The sequence below is a fragment of the Podarcis cretensis genome, assembly GCF_951804945.1.
Source record: "Podarcis cretensis genome assembly, chromosome: 16".
Taxonomy (NCBI): Eukaryota; Metazoa; Chordata; class Lepidosauria; order Squamata; family Lacertidae; genus Podarcis; species Podarcis cretensis.
This window is the reverse complement of record NC_137186.1, coordinates 5,081,929-5,100,978: the sequence shown is the minus strand read 5'-3', so window position 1 is coordinate 5,100,978 and position 19,050 is coordinate 5,081,929. Positions and strand designations below refer to the sequence as shown.

The 19,050-nt window shown below is 48.2% G+C and overlaps 1 protein-coding gene across 13 annotated transcripts in view; it reads right to left on the bottom strand.

Moving 5' to 3' along the window:
* PIP5K1A (phosphatidylinositol-4-phosphate 5-kinase type 1 alpha) overlaps window positions 1–19,050 on the bottom strand; it is a 46,118-nt gene that overhangs the window by 16,018 nt on the left and 11,050 nt on the right. For 11 of the 13 annotated variants that reach the window (XR_013834033.1, XR_013834034.1, XM_079958065.1 and 8 more), the window contains 6 exons: window positions 12,885–12,922; window positions 10,991–11,077; window positions 2,995–3,125; window positions 1,359–1,476; window positions 764–916; window positions 203–502 (listed from right to left, as the gene is read on the bottom strand). Coding sequence is in view for 11 of the 13 variants with exons in the window: in XM_079958065.1 (XP_079814191.1) it covers window positions 203–502; window positions 764–916; window positions 1,359–1,476; window positions 2,995–3,125; window positions 10,991–11,077; window positions 12,885–12,922 (827 nt within the window). In the remaining 2 variants the exon portion in view is untranslated. Of the gene's footprint in view, window positions 1–202; window positions 503–763; window positions 917–1,358; window positions 1,477–2,994; window positions 3,126–10,381; window positions 10,873–10,990; window positions 11,078–12,884; window positions 12,923–13,774; window positions 13,824–19,050 lie in introns of those variants that run through there. The other 2 variants (XM_079958057.1, XM_079958059.1) reach the window with 2 other exon arrangements.

Sequence of the window (19,050 nt, the reverse complement as noted above, 5' to 3'; positions counted from 1 at the left end):
ATTACTTCCGGGTTTTCGGCATTCAGTTTCTGAATCGTTCAGCTCCAGAGACGCTTGAAAACTGAGGTTCCACAGTACTCTCTTTACATTTGCAAGCTCCACACCTGGCTCAGAGACCCCAGCTGCAGCAACTCAGTGTGAGCAGAAGCTGCCTGGTGACCCCCGAGCCTTGGGTGGAAACAACCTTCCTCCTCCCACGTACCAAGCAGTCTCTCTGCAGAGTCTTGCACAAGGCGCTGTACATGTCAGCGTCCAGGAAGAGGCCGTCGGCAATGTCCTGCATGAAATCCAGGTCCTTGTAGGTGGGGAAGACCTTCTCCCGCTCCTTCTGGGAAGCCCGGCGCTTGTAGGTGGAGCCTTTCAGGTCATACTTCTGGTGCATACGCACTGAGCGGGGCAGCAGGTTGTTCATCACCACAATCCGGATGTTCTTGCCGCCAGCTTGCACACAGTACAGGCCGTAGAACTTGGGGAGGAGGGTCCGGGGGTTCTGGTTCAAGTTCTGCAATAGTGGGGGCGGGGAGGGGAAAAAAGCCAAAGTTCTCATTGCAAAGTCAAAGGGAAATAACGATAACAACAAGTTCAGAGCTGGATAGGAACAAAAAGTCACCCCTCCCAGAATGAAGAGTAGTTTAAGCATCATTATATTTAATAAAACCTCTCATTCATCGTATGCTGCTTTAAAAACAAAAAACCAGAGAGACAACATCGGATTGTTCTGTCGCATCCCAAGTTGACCAGCTCTTCCTCCCGGCTGACTCACCATGTAGTAACCCGGCAGCAGCTTCTGCAAGAACTCTGCCTCTTTGTGCTGAACTGTTTTGATGATGAACTCGTCGTCGCTGGAGACGTAGAAGATGGAGCCGCTGGCTCCGGAGTTGGAGAGCTCGATGAGGGGCTCACTGCAAAGGGAGCACTGCGGGGAGAGGAGGCAACAGAAGAAATGGAGGAGGACATTCTCACAGGCTTCTAGCCTTGCCTCTCTGGACACAATGCCATAGTTTCAGACAAGGGGCACCCCCAGCCCCACCCAGAGATGCTAGGGATTAAAACCTGAGAGTTTTTACACGCAAGGCTGAGTTACAGCCCCACAAGAACGAAAGGCAACCGAAAGACATTCCAGTGGCGCTCTTTCTCCAAGCCAGCCCCCATCGCTCAGGGAGCTGCTTGTTCCTGCTCAATGCCGCTCAAAGTGTACAGAGACTGATCTTTATCACCCCACCAGAGGAACCTCTGTTCTGCCCGTTTTAAGTACAGAAATCAGACTGAAGTCTACCCACTCCACCCCGTCGCAACTCATCTCTGTCTGGAGAGAAGATGGGGAATTTTTTTAAAAACAGGCACCTGCCTCCACTCACCAGGTAGTCATCTGGCCGGATCCCAAACAGTTCACGGAAATAGCGGAAGGCGACAGGAGCGTAGGTTTTGAAGCGGAAATCGTTGTAGTGATGGGCCGGGGTGAGGTTGCTGCCTTCACTGGAGATTGAGAGGACAGAGGCAAATGAGAACCACGCTCTTTCTGAGTTGCCGCCATCTGCTAAAAGCGGCTAGTTCTCAAACCTTCTACCTGCACGGTCACTTTCCGTATCAGTGAGTCTGTATCTGTGGCTCTGCTATGAAACTGGTACACAGAGCAGAGGGTTCTGGGAAGCCCTAAGGAGCATCGTTGGCCCACACTGGCCCGCTGAGCCTTGCCTTCACCCCTGTGTGAGCTAAAGATGTGCCCCCAAGAATTTGCCGCAGGGACACCAGTCTGTCATTCATGTGGAACCGCTAGTAAACTTTCCAGGGAGGCCATCAGGGTTCCTTGCAAGAGTTTTGTTGAAGACTGCTGAGCTCTGGAGAAATGGTGTCCCTTAGCCTCTGTGCGTCACAAAGTAAAAACAGTGGTGACCCCCCAAAAGTGGGGCTCTTCTTCTTCCAGTGGGGTGGGAAACTTGCATCCCCCCAGACACTCCTAGACTCTAATGCCCATCATCTTTGATGATAGGTCACACTGGGCCTGGGACCCCTTTTCTTTAACTCTGTTGTGTTTTTGAATCCCCCTTTTAAAATGGTTTGTTTCTTATATTGTGTTCCAATGGATTTGTTAAAAGGCATTTATGGTAAGCAGCCCAGAAAATGCTATGAAATGGGGTGAGATTCAAATGCTGCAAATAAACTAATGAGAGGTGGAAGCCCAAAACATCTGGATAACTGCAAGCTCCCTTGGAGGCTCAAGGCCCCTGTGCCTTAATGTTTTGTCCACAGCCTCAAATTCTGAGCTACCTAGTCAGCTGGGGTCTTATACTGGGACAGACCATTGGCCCACTGTGTCCAATACCCTGACTACCAGCAACTTTCAGGGAAGGGGCATATTTTATGGAAAGGGCTGTGGTTGAGTGGTAGAGTACCTGCCTCAATCCCCATGGCATCTGCGGCGGGGTGGGGGGAATCCCCTCGGGAAACCCTGGAGTGTTGCTGCCAGTCGGTGTAGACTACACTGAGTTAGATGGATCAATGGCCTGACTCAACCAGCTTCCTGTTTAAAGCATTCTTTTATCCCAAACCATGAGGACTAGAATCTTACTTTATTTTTAGAGGAAAAGTCAGTGGTAAGATCACTGGTGGCTCCCCAAGTTCAGTCCCCGGCATCTCCAGCTACGGCTGGGGATGTCACCTGCCAGCTACTCAGGAGAGCTGCTACCAGTCAGTGTGGACAATACTAAGCTAGTCCAACTAGTGGTCTGACTCGGTATTAGGTAGCATCCTCTGTTTCCTGGGTCTTGAGACAAGCAACGTGTGTCCTGGAACCTGCTCCCTGAGATGCCGGAGGTTGAAGCTGGGAGTTTTTGTGTGGCAACCACGCACTCTCCCAGGGCTCACAGCCCGGTGCCTCTTTTATTTCTACTGGTTTTGCCATTTTAAAAAAGTGTCGCTGGACCCCCTTCTCCTACGCCCCGCCTGCTGCCTGCACTCAAGAGGGGGACAACCGGAAAATGTAAAAACACTTACCCCGGGAAGAAGATGCTCTCCACTACGTAGAAGTCTTGCATGAGGACATCTCGTTCTGGCTTGGTGCTCAGGCTCCCCACCGTGTGGGTGATCCCAAGCTGGATGGCACCTTTGAGGGCCGACGAAGTTGTCTGGAGGGGGAAACAAGAGAACTGGCATTAGTGTCTCTTTTGTGGGATTCTGCAAGACACTTCCAAGCACGTTCTTTTGGATGCAAGCGAAGAACATCAGCATTCCACCACACTTTCGGGAACTCCAAATTTTACCCTAACTCTGCTGATTAAAGCATTTTTTTTTTAAAGGTTGAAAACTCCTCTGTAGGAAAATGGGAAAGGGAGAACTGTGGATGATAAGGCTGTTGATAGTTAAACTGTGGAGGAAAAGAAGGTACAGTGGTACCTCGGTTTAAGAACATTCCTGTTTACAAACGAATCAGTTTACGAACTCTGCAAAACCGGAAGTAGTGTCCCGGTTTGAGAACTTTACTTCGGTCCAAGAACAGATCCGAATGGTGGAAGGGCACTGTTGGTGGCAGGCCTTATTAGGGAAAGTGCGCCTTGTTTTAAGAACGGTTTTGGTTTAAGAACAGACTTCCAGAATGGATTAAGTTTGTAAACCAAGGTACCACTGTACCTTTTATCATATATAGTGGTCATGTAAGGAAATAAAGGCTTTCTGGGACATTATATACAATGAACTGAAAATACATGTTTAAAATAACTTTTGTAAAAAACACAGAAACCTTTTTATTAGGAATTATAGGTATTGATATCCCAAAGGAACAGAAAAGACTCTTTATGTATGTGACAACAGCAGCACAGATGCCACTAGCCCAGAGATGGAAAGAAGAAAAAGTTCCTGTGAGAACAGGATGCTGGACTAGATGGGGGTCACTGGCCTGATTCAGCGGTCTTATTCCTATGAGAACTTCACACAACACTGCTGAACTAGAGTTGACCACAAGATGTGGCTGTGCCAGCTACAGTCTAAAACATCTGGAGAGCCCAGCTTGGAAAAGGCTGCGTTGGAGCTATCCTACCCTTACCAAGTACAATGGTACCTCGGGTTACATACGCTTCAGGTTACAGACTCTGCTAACCCAGAAATAGAACCTCAGGTTAAGAACTTTGCTTCAGGATGAGAACTGAAATTGTGCGGCAGTGGGAGGCCCCATTAGCTAAAGTGGTGTCACAGGTTAAGAACAGTTTCAGGTTGAGAACGGACCTCCAGAACGAATTAAGTTCTTAACCCGGGGTACAACTGTATTGTTGTTGTCAAGGTGCACTTAGTGAATTATTACAAGCTGTGCTGCTTACATTTCAGTGCCAAGTGACCCACCAGTTTGCCATCTCCCCTTCCCCATCTATACTGATGTTTAAGCTACCTACCAACTGAAGAAAACACCTATGTCTGATGAGGTAAAAACATAAAAGCCTGCTGGATCAGGCCAATGGCCCATCTAGTCCAGCATCCTGTTCTCTCAGTGGTCAACCAGACCAGATGCCTGTGGGAAACCCATAAGGAGCATATGAGCACAAGAGCCCTCTCCCCTGCTGTGTTTTCCAGCAACTGGTATTCAGAAGGATTGCTGCCCCCAACTGTGGAAAACAACAACAACAACAACAACAACAACAATAACAACAATAACAACAATTATTTATTTACCCACTCTGGGCAGCTTCCAACAAAATATTAAAATACCGTAATACATCAAACATTAAAAGCTTCCCTAAAGAGGGCTGCCTTCAGATGTCTTCTAAAAGTCTGGTAGTTGTTGTTCTCTTTGACATCTGGTGGGAGGGAGTTCCACAGGGCGGGTGCCACTACTAAGAAGGCCCTCTGCCTGGTTCCCTGTAAGTTGGCTTTTCTCAGTGAGGGAACCACCAGAAGGCCCTCGGCGCTGGACCTCAGTGTCCGGGCAGAACGATGGGGGTGGAGACGCTCCTTCAGGTATACTGGACCGAGGCCGTTTAGGGCTTTAAAGGTTAGCACCAACACTTTGAATTGTGCTCGGAAATGTACTGGGAGCCAATGTAGGTTTTTCAAGAACACAGCCATCCCAGTTAGCAGCCCTCAATAGCCCTCTCCTCCTCCATGAATTTGTCTAATCCTCTTTTAAAGCATCTGCTGTAAGCAATCACTTCCTCCTGTGGGAGTGAATTTCATAGTTCAACTACAGCCTGCAGAAGCTTCTGCTGCGATAAATCCATCAGTCTTTCAAGGTTCCACAAGACTTTCTGTTGCATTTTTAAATAGGCAGTTAATCTGCAAAATAATAAAAGAAGCCCAGCCGCTGCAGAACACGGCAACGGGCTTTTGCTCGGCGGAGCTTCTTAGAATGCATGCAGAACACTGATGCTGAAAAGAACTGTGCCAGTTAGCTACTAAGCCAAGTTCAAGGTGCTCATTCTGGTATTTTAATTGAGATTTTATGGCTGCGTTTTGGCTTTCCTTAAAAGAAAAAGCAATATACACATCCTTTTGATATAAAATAAAATAAATCTGCCTTGGGAACCCTGCTGGAACCTCATGACGCAAACCGTCCCCGTCCCATCCCCCCACAAAAAACATAAAAGCTGCTGCATTTAAGACAAAATCCAAGTAAATATATATCTGCTACTGCCAGGCCCAGATCAGATCACCGCTTATCTTCCAAATGGCTCCAGGCGTCTCCGTCTGCAAGAAGCGCTTACGTACTATACTTTTATCTGGCTTTTTGGACAATTATCGCCTCCAACTGTGGCTCGCAAATATTTAACAAGAGAAGGAGAGGGTGGTGGTGTCCTGGCATTAGGCTTACACACATAAAAACAAACCAACAAGGAAAAAAGATGAAAAGGGGGAAGGGAGTGGAAGAAAAGGCCCTTGAGAAGGTAATTGACAGCTCTTGGCCAGGGCTAGCAATTTGCTAGGAAAGATCTAGGTAGCTGTGCTGGTCTATTAGAGGAAACACCATTTTATTTGGATGGACTAACAATTGTGAGCAAGCTTTCGAGTTGTCAAAATTCTTCTTCAGGCAGAACGTTAAGCAAAAGGCAGGAGACGGGATAGAAAGAAAATGCTGAACAGTCCCAAAGCCTGTTGTTGATGAGAGATTTAAGACAGAACATGGGAGATACTAAGCAGACTTCAGATTATCTTCCTTGGGGTGAAGTTTGTCTGAATCAAGGCTCATAGCTAAACTCGCCCCTCACTGACTATGGGCTGTAACCAAGAACAACCCTTAAGTCAGTGTGTTGCTTAACTGCAGCTCCCATCAGTCCCAGCGAGTAGGGTCAGTGGTGAGGGATCATGAGGGGAGTTCAGCAACATCCGGGGGCCAAAGGTTCCTCCCCACGCCTGTCTTAAGTTAGAGGCATGCAGCACGTTGATGGGGACAGGAGAGGCAAATGGTGGAACACCACAAATCAACAGCCAGTTTTGAATTGAATGCTGTGAAACAGAGGATTTCACAAAAGGGAGAAACAAGATAAATCTGTGTATGTTGCAGGACCGAGGAGAAAAACGAAGCTCCAGCTCTATTCAAAACACATGGCTGTCTGGGGGAATGGGTGCGCCCAGGCAAGCCTGCTGCACGGTGCCCAATATTATTCATTGTTTTCTATCGGGCCTGTCTGAGAATGTGATGGAAGGACGCACCCCGACAACGGCCTCACTGGATTCAAGTTCCGTCTCGTTCGGCAATTTCTAACACCAGCCAGGCTGTGCGCCTCTGGGAAACGCACAAGCCAGCTGCAAAGGAGAAAAATCACCTCCCTTTTGCCCTTAGCATCCAGCCTTGGTAGACTTCCTTTGTAGACGGAGGTTCCACTTAGCTATTGGGGGTGAAGGCAAGAGTTTGCTATCCTTCACAAATGCGTAAGAACCCAAGAAGGGGCCTGCACCTGAATCGGGCCAAAGGGAGCCCAACAGCCGGTTCTTGAAGTGGCCAACCAGATGCCCCGATGGAAAGTCAGTAAGCTGTTCCCGAGCGCAACAGCAACTCTCTCCTCTTGTGGTTCCCAGCAACAGGCATTCAGAGGCATATTGCTGGCTCCGAGTAGAAGCAGAACATAGTGAATTCCTCTGTTTCGCTATGCCTTGCGTAGGGCTCAGAAGAGCCCCATTGGATCAGGCTGAAGGCTTGTCTAGCTCAGCCTCCTGATCTCACAGGGGCCAAGTGGATGCCCCCAAAGCAGCACAAAAACCTGAGCACAAAAGCAGCATTCCCCCACTTGCAATTCCCAGCAGCTGCCATTTCGAGGCCCCCTGCCCCGACAGTGGAGGCAGAACATAGTATCTGATTGTACCTGCAGACAGGCATTTTTGGACTCTGCAGCAGCTGAAGGAAGGCTGATAAACCAAAGCTGAATCTTGACAAGACATAGAAGCTGTGGGTGGTTCCTGGGTCTGGGAAAATAGGTTCATCCTGCTCTGGTGGGGGTTTCACCTCCCCATACATAGCAGGTATGCAGAGCGCGGGGCCTATCAGGGCAGCTCAATTTGCCCCCCCACACCAACTACAGGCCCATGATGTCATCAGGCAGCGCCACTACAAGACAACACTCAAGGAAAAAGTGTTGCTGCTTTAGGTGGGGTTGGAAGGAGGCAAAACTTCTTGCCTTGGCTGGAAACCTTTTCAAACTCCTACTTTACCCAGGTTAGACATTTGTCGCCTTAAAAGAAAATGAAAACAAGGGGGAAGTTTTCCAGGCTGGGTGCTTAGGGGCGATTCCTGCTCGCCACAGGAGACCAGGAAAGTGGGCCTATTGGCAAGGCTGGTGCCAAACGGTTCTTGAGAGTGTGAGTTTCCTTGCAGGGCTCCTAGCAACAGTACAAGCTGCTCATGGGGAAATCCCCTGCTCCTTGTTCCTTTTCGCCTTCCCATCCCAATGCAAACTCCCTAAGAGCCAAGATCAGATTTCGAAGATCCCAGCCAAATTGGTGCTGGGGTTTTTCCGCCCGTCCCAAGCCCAGGATGAAAGGAAACCCTGTGACCTGCCTTCAACAGCCATCATTCGTCTCCAATGTCAGACAAAAAAGCTTCAGCTTCACTCTTTAATCTGCTGAGATAAAGATCCAAGGTGGAGGCAGCTCCACCTTGGAGACTCATCAACACAGGGATAATTGTAAGGTTAGGACTGCTTACCAGTCCTGTTCCTTGCTGGAGAATTTTTTGGGGGGAGGCGGGTACGGTGGGAGAGGAGAAAAGATAACAAGAAGCTCAGCAGCCTTTGCTACTGAACCACGCCAGAGTAGAATCTAGGACTGTGTGCTGAAGAAAGCCAAGTCTTGAGAACCTGAAGGCTTTTTAAAACAAGCACCACCACCCAGTTTCTAACTCTTAGGGAGACAGGCTCAACAGTGGGACCCTCGGACGCCACAGAGGGAACTGCTTGCGTTTCTTATGGATCAGAGGAAGGGTGTCAAGCTGAGATTGTGCCTAACTGTGCAGTCAGAAGTCCTCCCCCAGCTAGTTCTAAAGTGTGTGGAACTGCCTTTAGAAGTACCTGTGCGACGCTACCTTCAGACCCCTCCTCAAAGCCCACCCTTTCTGCAAAGCCTCTGCCGCAACCTCTTAACCCCCACAATCCACTTTAGCCAAGTGCAAGCACACGCAGCTGGAATAATGGCATACCACTGGATTATAGATTGTTTATTTGTACAGTGTGGAAAAAGTTCCATGCACGTAAATGATGATCTTTAAATAAAAAGGTTAAATAGGAACGTAAGAAGCTGCCTTATACTGAGAAGGGCCCTTGGTCCATATTGCTCAGTACTGTCTCCACTGATAGGAAGCAGCTCTCTAGGATTGCAGGAAAGGAGTCTTCCCCAGCCCTGCCTGCAAATGCCCCTGGGGTCTGAACCTGGGACCTTCTGCAGATGCTCCACCTAAAAATAAGATCCTAGTCCTCATGGTTCTGAACAAAGGACTACAGTAGTTTTACAGTGGTACCTCGGGTTACATACGCTTCAGGTTACAGACTCCGCTAACCCAGAAATAGTACCTCGGGTTAAGAACTTTGCTTCAGGATGAGAACAGAAATCGTGCTCCGGCGGCGTGGCGGCAGCAGGAGGCTCCATTAGCTAAAGTGGTGCTTCAGGTTAAGAACAGTTTCAGGTTAAGAACGGACCTCCGGAACGAATGAAGTACTTAACCTCGAGGTACCACTGTAGTAGGAATTTGCCTTATATCAAGGCCCTTGTCCATCTAGCTCAGTAATGTCTGCACTGACCAGCAGCAACTCTTCGTGGTTTCAGGCAGGGTGTCTTTCCCAGCCCTGCCTGGAGATGCTAACCTAGGCCCTTCGGCATGCAAAGCAGATGCTCCACCCACTGAGCTACAGCCCTTTCCACAGCCACGGACTCCCTCAGCTAAAACCCTACTCTCTCCACTTCAGCCTCTCTAAATCTGAAACACAAGGAAAGCAAACTGGACCCACTCTACAGGGTTGTCGTCGAGGATCCCTGAGCCAATATATGTAAAGGCTTGGACATGGGTAGCGAGCATGGGGCCCCTCCAAATGTGGTTGGGACTCCCAGCTACCCTGAGCCCCAACCAGTGTGATCAATGGTCAGGGATGATGGCAGTTGCGGTCTGAAACCACAGCATCCAGACAGCACCACGCTCGGTACCTTTGGGCTAAGAAACAGAAGAAGCAGTGACTTGTGAGGTGCTGGAAGACTCTGAGCATAAAACTGCCCTGTACTATCAAGCACTTTGCAAAGCAGAACCGAGCAACAGGCACAGCCTGTGTCACAGAGCTCTGATCGCCCATGCCTGTCCAATAAACAGACTGATACTAGGAGGCTGAGCTAGGGAGATGGGTCATATGTGGCAGGACGGAAGGAGACCCCAGGGGGGAAAATCCACACCAAAGACCGTCCGCTCTTGGTTACAAGTTTCAGTGCCTACCTTGATTTACAAACAGACGTGTGGGGTTGCAATGTTTGCGTGCTACTGGAGCTAGAAGAGCAAACGCCACACAAGAAGAAGCCAACCCCCACCGCCTTGGGGGAAGGAGGGTGCCGGTAAACGCGCAAAACAACAGATCAAAAGGAAACAGGAAGTGGATCTCTCTCTCGAGCACAGCTGCCCTGGTGAGATTCCAGAGCACACAAATGAAAAAAGGAACATAAATATTTGCAGCCTGATCTTCAGTGCCAGAACTCAAGAGCCTCTGAGTAAATGTCAGGGGGAAGTACTCTGAAATAATGAGGGAATCAAAAACGGCCTCTCCAGCTCATCCATGTTGGGAGCACTAGCGATGACTCTTCCCAAATGCCAGGAGTATCTCCTCTCTACTACAATTCGCGAGTTCCTCCCTTTCCTGTCGCCACAGTCTTTTGCACATGTTTTGAATTCCAGAAGAGATCGGCAATCCCCACCCAGAAGGCTGCAACTTACAGAAAAAGACAGGCGTCGGAACGGACTGATCGTGTCAACCTCCATTTCATCCAGGTGCAGGGAATTGGCTCTGGGTGAGAGCGAGTTGGAGCATAGCTGTTCAACGCCAAACTACGTTGGGTCCCGAAGAGTCCCACGTTCAGCCCGCATGCCGGCAAGAGAGATACACGTCCACCATAGTGGGGTTCAAAAAGGAGCAAGAAATCCCAGGTTGGCTGGCCAGTGCTGTCTCCCGACAGCAAGGGGGAATTGAGAAACTCCTGAAATGGGGGCTGGGGGCTGGGAGGGAAAGTCGAGGACCTTCTTTCCAAAGGCTTAAGAGAAATCTCTGTGCTGGGACAGTGACGCAGCAGTGGGACGGTTCGGCCTTTGAGCCCCTGGGATCTCCCGACATGTGACCATCAAGAGCTGCTTGCAAAGTTTTGACGTTTACCTGGATTTCTCCAGCCTTTTATGCTCAGCCGGATGACTCAGGTGCTGGAGGCTGCTGGGCGGAATCTGCTGAGGGAGGAGGGGCGGAGGGGGAGGGAGGGACATGCACACACAAACAGACACTCCAGGGAAGAGAGAGGGAGACGGAGACACAGAGAGGTGGAAAAGAGCACTTACCTTCTTGTACGTGGTTTCGCCAGTGGAGTCCACACCCCTGTGGCCTTTCTTGATTGTCTGTGAGGAGTGCCCAGAGGCACCTGGCAACTGGAATCGGAAGCAAAAAGGAAAAGGGGGGAGGTGAAATACAGGCTTCAGTGAGATTTTAAGTATCATCCTGTATGTTTCTACACTTACTATCCCTGGCTGAAAACAGATGATAAAACTTCAGGGGGCTTGATTTGGCCCTTAGGTTTGCTAGTTGCCGACCCATGGCATAAGCAGAGGGAAAGAGAAAAGGGAGTTGGGCACATTTGAGATAGCTCAGCTGGAGGAGCATGAGACTCTTAATCTCAGGGTTGTGGGTATGAGTCCCACAAGAGAGCCCCTGCATTGCAGAAGGTTGGACTAGATGATCCTTGTGTCTCTTCCACCTCTACAATTCCATGATTTGCTGTTCTAGCATCTGTTCTAGAGTCATCCATACACTTTATAAAGTGATGGGGCTTTATAACAGAAAGAGGGGACAGATCCCTGCCCCAGCTGGCTTACAACCCAGACACTGATTGTACCCTACAGATCCTTTATTGGCAGGAGGACTGGGGACTGTCTGGCTGGCACTGACCCGTGACTGGGCTTCTCAGCAGTGATTCTCCGCTTTCGAATGCCCTCCCTGATGAATTGTGCCTTTCTCCCTCATTACTGACTTTTAGGAGGAATTGGAAATCATTCATGTTAATTTTTTTAACATTTGATGCTTGAAAAGATATTGCTGCCAACAACCCTGAGATCACTGTTTTTATAACTTTTTTTTAAAAAAAACCTTATATGATATTTTAAAATATATTATTGATGTGTTCACCACTCTCGGCTACTTCGGGAGGGAGTGCAGGATATAAACTGTAATAACAACAGAAACAACAGATACAGAAGAGAAAAGGGAGGAAAATTAAGATGGGGTAAACAAGAGAGGAATGTGCTTTTTTTTTCAGAACAGGAGCAGGTAGAATCTAAAAATTCCACATGGGGGAGGGATAAATGGAGTGAGATAGCAAAAACACAATTATACCTATTTAGTACTTGAGTTGCAGGAAGACATGGAGACTAGGGACTGTGCAAGAATTTCAAGAAAATGTGAGGTTTAAGGGGGTGGGGGAATACACAGCAGCACCCAAATGTTCTGGGAAGCATTTCTAGGGGTAATGGGGCAGCATGATGAACAAACTGAGGGAGCAGGGAGCCTTCAGACAGCTGAGGGGGTGGAGCTGAAAGAGTAGAGGTCATAGGCAAGGATGTGTTTAGCTGCAAGAGCAAGGAGACACAGAGGGGAGAGGAGACAAGTCTGATGTGAAAGGTGTGCGCTCAGCAACTGATGTTTTTCTGCTCTGGAGAGCTGTTATAAAGCAGGAGGGAGCCCCAACCTGTCAGGAAGAGGGCACGGATGGGTTGCATGCACACGAAAGCTCATACCAATAAAAAACTTAGTTGGTCTCTAAGGTGCTACTGGAAGGAATTTTTTTATTTTGTTTCGACTACAGCAGACCAACATGGCTACCCACCTGTAACTCAGACAACTGTGTCTTTCCCCAGGAAAATGCACGCAAATATATTCCTAAGGGCAAAGACTGGGCTCCCACTCTGTATTTATGTGGTGATACATGAATACATCAAACCAAGTCAATATTTGGAATCCTTGGCCTAAAATGCCTGCTTATTTGGGGGCAAGATGTTCTGTGCACCGAACACTCCTCTACTGCACACAGGCACCCATATAGAAAACTGGTGTTGACCGACTGACGGTTAGCAAACTGATTCTAAGAAAGTGGAGCTTTCAGAACCCACACCTGCAATGCTTTGAATGCAGTTGTTTTGCTTCTTGCGTTGTCCTCCCCCCCCACACACAATCGCAACTTACCTCGAGAGTTTTTTTAAGTGTTGCTGTTCCAGGTGTCCCTGGAAGAAAGAAAGGGAAGACGTGAGGAGCTCTGTTCCTAGCTGCTCAAGGAGAACCCTGCCCAGCCATAAACCTTGCCGGGTGGAGAACCCTGCAACTGGATCAGGCCACGGAGTGGGGGGGGGCATCTAGCCCAGCACCCTGTTCTGCTCTATGAGAAGCCCACAAGCAGGATCTAAGCTCAGCAGCACCTCTCCCTGCTGGCCATTTCCAGAAACTGGAACTCAGGGGCATCCTGCTGAGGACCCCAGAGATAGCGTACAGCCATCACAGCTAGTAGCCATTGATAGCCTAACGCGCCACAAATTTGCCAGCTAGCTTACTTATTCCGTGTATATCTCAACTTTTTCTCCATGCATCTTTGGCGGTTTACCTGCTTCTCCCCCTCCTCATTCGTCTCCACAACAACCCTGTGAGGTAGATTAGACCCGAGAATGAGTGAGCTGGGGATTCAATCCCTGGTGTCCCTGGTCCTAGTCCGACACTAACAATTACACCACACTGGCTCCCTCAGTTATTTCCCTCTTCCACCACAGGGATATTGCAACAATGGGGTCTTTTGGGGGGGGGGGTGAGAAAGAAAATGGCACCCTGGGCTCCATGGAGAGCAGGCAGGGTAGGAATGAAATATGGAAATAGAAATGTCCAGGGAGAACAGCACTGTAACTATAAATGTACAGAATTGTAGCGTTGGAAGGGACCCGAAGGGCCATCTAGTCCAACTCCCTGCAATGCAGGTATCACAGCTAAAGAATATATTTAGCCAATACGTAGTTGTGAGGTCAACAACTGGCTTATCACAATGTCACCCCAGTCTAACTGTTGCCCGAAGCATCAAGAAGCATCAATACCGGACTCGGGCTCAACCGGATTCTTCAAATTCCTCAGATCTTGTGTAAACTGAGGGACATACACAACAGAGATATGACTCAGCCAGATGCCAACAGCTTAAGTGCTTTTCCACACACAGGACACACAACCCAGCTCACTGCGAATCCATCTGGCCCAGGCTCAGGAAACTCAGTGATAGAAACTCAGATATATAAGCTAATCACCTAATGGCACCTTAAACATGGGTTGCGGTTGCCACAATGGACTGTCTAGGCACCATTCCCATTCCGGAAATAATAATAATAAATTATTTAATTTTTGTTACTATTATGATGGTGGTGATGATGATGATTATTATACCTATATTTTAAAGAACAAATCTCAAAGTGGTTTACATATAAACCATCCCAGATTCTGCGCTGCTCACCTGAGGCCCTTCTTCGTGTGCCTCCTCGTGAGGACTGGAGAGTGGCAAAACAAGAACAGGCCTTTTTCGTAGTGGCTCCCTGTCTGGGGAATGCCCTCCCCAGGGAGGTTCACCTAGCACCTTGTTTATTTTTAGGCGCCAGGCAAAAATGTCCCTCTTCAACCAGGGGCTTGGGGTGATTCAGATTCTACAGCCTTTTAAATGTGACTGTGGGAAGGGGGTGGGATTATGGTTCTGTTGTTTTGGTTTAATTATCTACTTGTGTTTTATCTTGCATTTTATTCTGTGAACTGCCCCGAGATCTTTTGAGGAAGGGCGGTATATAAATTTAATAAACAAACAACACATGAAAACATGAAACAAAACAATTCAGAATAAAACAAATTCAAGCTTCAAGGAAATATTTCTGATCTTTCTCGGCTGACCAACAAAGAGGGAGGGGTGCTGGGAGCTGTACTACAACAAAATCTGGAGGACAGCTGGTTAGCCACCCACCCCTGCTTTAGGGAATGGGTGAGGTGAGGAGGAGAGAGCAGTCTGCTTCATAAGGGCTTTGCAATTATGGAGCACACGTCCTTGGGCACAAAAAGATGTACGACACTATCCAGAAGAGAATTCCAGAGTCTCTTGCTTCTTTCAACATGAAAACAACATTGATGGTAGCCCTACCAGGGGACAGGTATCCTGGCTGCCAGTTAGCCACCCCTGGCCTAAGGTAGTCCTGGGTGGAACACACCAGCGACGGTGGCAGCAGTGGGGGGTGGGTGGGTGGGTGGGGTGGAGAGCAGGTACCATCAAATATTAAACAGGCAGATCAGCCCGAAATTAAGCGAACACAACACTGGAGCCGATGTTGTATTTTTACCTGACTTGATATTGTATTTATTATATTCTCCAATTTGCATTGTAGGTTCTTTGATGACTAAAATGATCATTTGTTGCCCACAGGAATAGGTTAATAGCTTTCTAACACATGCAAATAAATAATACAAAATACCAGGGTACCCAATGCTGTAAGATGTTGACTTCCCTAGGAGTAGGACCCCTTTCTTCCTCAAGATGGATTTTGGGGGTAGGAAAGTGGAGAAAGGGCTTTCTCAAGGGTCAGGCTCAAAATTATAGTTTCTGCCCCTTTCCCAGTGTTTTCACAATACACATGTGGAATAAGGCAGTTGTATCATGCACCGAAATCCCACATGAATGCAGAAAGCCTGTGGCATATAAACACGGAATTCAGCTTCCTAAGAATCTGTTGGGCTTTTTAAAGCACGTTCCTAGACCTCATCGTTACAAAGATATGCTTCAACACATGCAGGAACACTGCCTGGCTGAAAATCAGCAATATGGGTGGCTGAGTAGGCTTTCTATAGCCCATGTTTAGATTTTTTTTTCTTTTTGAATGATGCAACGTAGGAGATAAATATATGTATATCTCTCATGCGCAACCTTAGTTTGCATAAATTATACAGGTCACAGAACATAGCTTTTCTCTGTGCAGACAGCCAATGGGTTTTAGGGTGGAAAACACGCTGCCCTTCGCACACACCTGCCTCACAGCTCCTAACTCGACTCAACGTGACTTCGCCAGGCCTTGCCCTGCATTCTCACAGCCACCACCCATAAGACCTGCATAACTTTTACCCTACCACTCAGTAGCCGCCAATTATACTGGGCAGGCCCGCCCACCCTGGTCACGGGCAGTCAATGAACGCAGCTGCGTTCAGCTTGCTGCCAGCACTCTCTCCTTGGAAGGCGGCCTGAGACAGGTTCCAGTATGCGCTCAGAGGTTCAATCACACTCTTGAACACTCTTCCCTCCCCGCACATCCTGCGCTCCCAAGAAAAAGGGTGAATCATCAGCCTGCTGGGTTGCCAAGCATGCTCCGTCATGCAGAGACGCGTGTCGAGATTTCGGCAAGCGGGAGGCTGGCATGAACGGCAAGGAGACAATCTGCCGAGGGTTCAGGGGAAGGGCGCTCCTAAGAGTCCAGCTTGCTCCCTGCTGCCTGGAAGCAGCCCGGGAGCTTGAATGAGCCAAGGATGCTGAGGGGAAACTTCCCCAGGTGACCTCTCAGAGCTCGCCGTTCATCCCTGAGAATCAAACTCCGAATAGCTGCCTGCTTCTGGAATACGCACAGTTGTTTCGGCTCTAGGAGACATTGAGAGCATAAGGAGGAGGAAAAAGAAGAGGAAGAGGAGGAGGAGGAGGAGTTTGGATTTGATATCCCGCCTTTCACTCCCCTTCAGGAGTCTCAAAGCAGCTAACATTCTCCTTTCCCTTCCTGCCCCACAACAAACACTCTGTGAGGTGAGTGGGGCTGAGAGACTTCAGAGAAGTGACTGGCCCAAGGTCACCCAGCAGCTGCATGTGGAGGAGCGGAGACGTGAACCCCGTTCCCCAGATTACGAGACTACCGCTCTTAACCACTACACCACACTGGCTCTGCTGGATGAGACTGAAGGCCCATCTAGTCCTGTATCCCATGTCCGAACATGGCCAATCATAGGCCTTCAAAAAAGACCTCAGGAAGGGCACAGAGGGCAAAAAAAAAACCCTTTCACCTCCCCCAGGCTCCTGGTTTTCAGTGGCCTGTGAACATAGGTGGGCTAGTGGAAGTCATAGTCTGAAACTGCTGGATGACATTAGTTTAGGGTGTACAGAGAGCTGGAAAAAAATATTAGGGAACTTTCAAGCAAAAAATAAAAAGGCACCCCCTAGTGGACAAGGGAAATGGCAACAGCATTTTTTTACAAAGCCTTAGACTCACAGAAACATAAGAGTAGGAAGGATTAAAATTTATTTACATGACAAATTATTAGTCATGTTGTCAACTTGGACTACTCCATTCTCATACAGTGCGGTAATATCCTCTTTGCTTAACAAGAATCATACAATAAACGGGTCCAGTAAAGAAGGATTTATGAGGAGAGAGTGATTATTCATGAAGGAGGCATCCTAAGAAAAAGACTTGGTTGCCCAAATGTTTCCAAAAAAACCAGCTACTCTGCGGGAGGCTACTCAGTTCATTTCAGGAGAACTTAAACCATGGAAAATAACAATGAGAGGCCCAGGAATGTATACAAAAGGCAGTGGGGTGAAAAAGCTTTTTTTTAAAAAACCAATTATTTTCTATTTGGGCAAGCAACAGTCACCACATCTCAGTTGCGTGACTAGTATTCACAAAGCAGAATGGAAAGGCAGTACAATCAACCAACACTTTTACCTATGGCACCCTTGCGGTAACTAAGGATTGTTGGTGTTTGGAGAAGGGCCTTTATGGAGCCTTCTGCCCAAGGTTTGAAAAATGTCATTTTTACTGGGGGCTGGGGGGGGGGGGAGAGGAGGAGAACAGGCTTCTGGCCTCACCCACCATATGTAGGCAAGGCCTGGAGCACACAAATATTAACTGAAATAGTTTAAGTAGAAGCTAACCTGCTATGATAAAGGGATGCGGGTGGCGCTGTGGGTTAAACCACAGAGCCTAGGGCTTGCCGATCAGAAGATCAGCGGTTCAAATCCCTGCGACGGGGTGAGCTCCCGTTGCTCGGTCCCTGCTCTTGCCAACCTAGCAGTTCAAAAACACGTCAAAGTGCAAGTAGATAAATAGGTACCGCTCCGGCGGAAAGGTAAATGGCGTTTCCATGCGCTGCTCTGGTTCGCCAGAAGCTGGTCTCATGACCCGGAAGCTGTACGTCGGCTCCCTCAGCCAATAAAGCGAGATGAGCGCTGCAACCCCAGAGTCGGCCACGACTGGACCTAATGGTCAGGGGTCCCTTTACCTTTACCTAACCTACTATGAAGATTACCAAACATTCAAAGGAGAGAAATAGTAATCGTGGGGGACTTCAACTTCCCTGATATTTGTTGGGACTCAAACTCTGCCAGAGTGCAAGGTCTGACAAATTCCTCCAATTTCATCTCCCAGAAAGTGGAAGAACCAACAAGGGGACCATCTATCTTGGACCTGGTCCTCACCAATAGGGAGGAACTGACTGATGTAGTGGAAGTGCTGGGAAACCTGGAAGGAAATGATCATGTTCTCCTGGGTTTCAGGATACAGAGGCAAGGGAAAACCAAGTGTAGTCAGACACACACTCTGGACTTTAAGGAGGCCAATTTCAAAAAGCCGAATAAGTTACTGGGTGTGATCCTGTGGTCAGAAATACTCAATGCGAAGGGAGTCCAAGAAGGATGGGAGCTTCTAAAACAAGTAAGGTCAAAATACAAACAATACCAACAAGAAAGAAAAATGGGAGGCATCTAAGGAGACCGGTGTGGCTGCATAAGGAGCTCACAGATGAGCTGACAGTTAAGAAGGGCATGTATAAGAAATGGAAGAAAAGGGAAATTGCAAAGGAGGAGTATACACAAGTAGCCAAAAGTTGCAAGGGGTAAAGTCAGGGTGGCTAAAGCTCAGAATGAGCTCAGGCTTGCAAGAGAGGTTAAAAAGAATAAAAAAAAGGTTTCTTCGGCTATGTCCAAAGTAAGAGAAAGAACAAGCAAGTGGTAGGTCCTCTGCGTGGGGAACACAGAGAAATACTATTGGGTGAGAAATACTCAACACCTACTTTGCCTCTGCCTTCACCCAAACGGAAAGTGATGCCCAACCTGGTGATAACAGAACAAATTGTGTAAGGAGGGAGCTGCAGCCCAAGATAGGAAAAGAGGTAGTAAGGGAACACCTAGCTACTTTAAATGAATTCAAATCTCCAGGGCCTGATAAGCTGCATCCAAGGGTACTAAAGGAGCTCGTGGATGTAATTTCAGAAACTCTGTCTATTATCTTTGAGAATTCTTGGAGAACAGGTGAGGTCCCGACAGACTGGAGGCAGGTAAATGTTGCCCCCATCTTCAAAAGGGGGGGAGGAG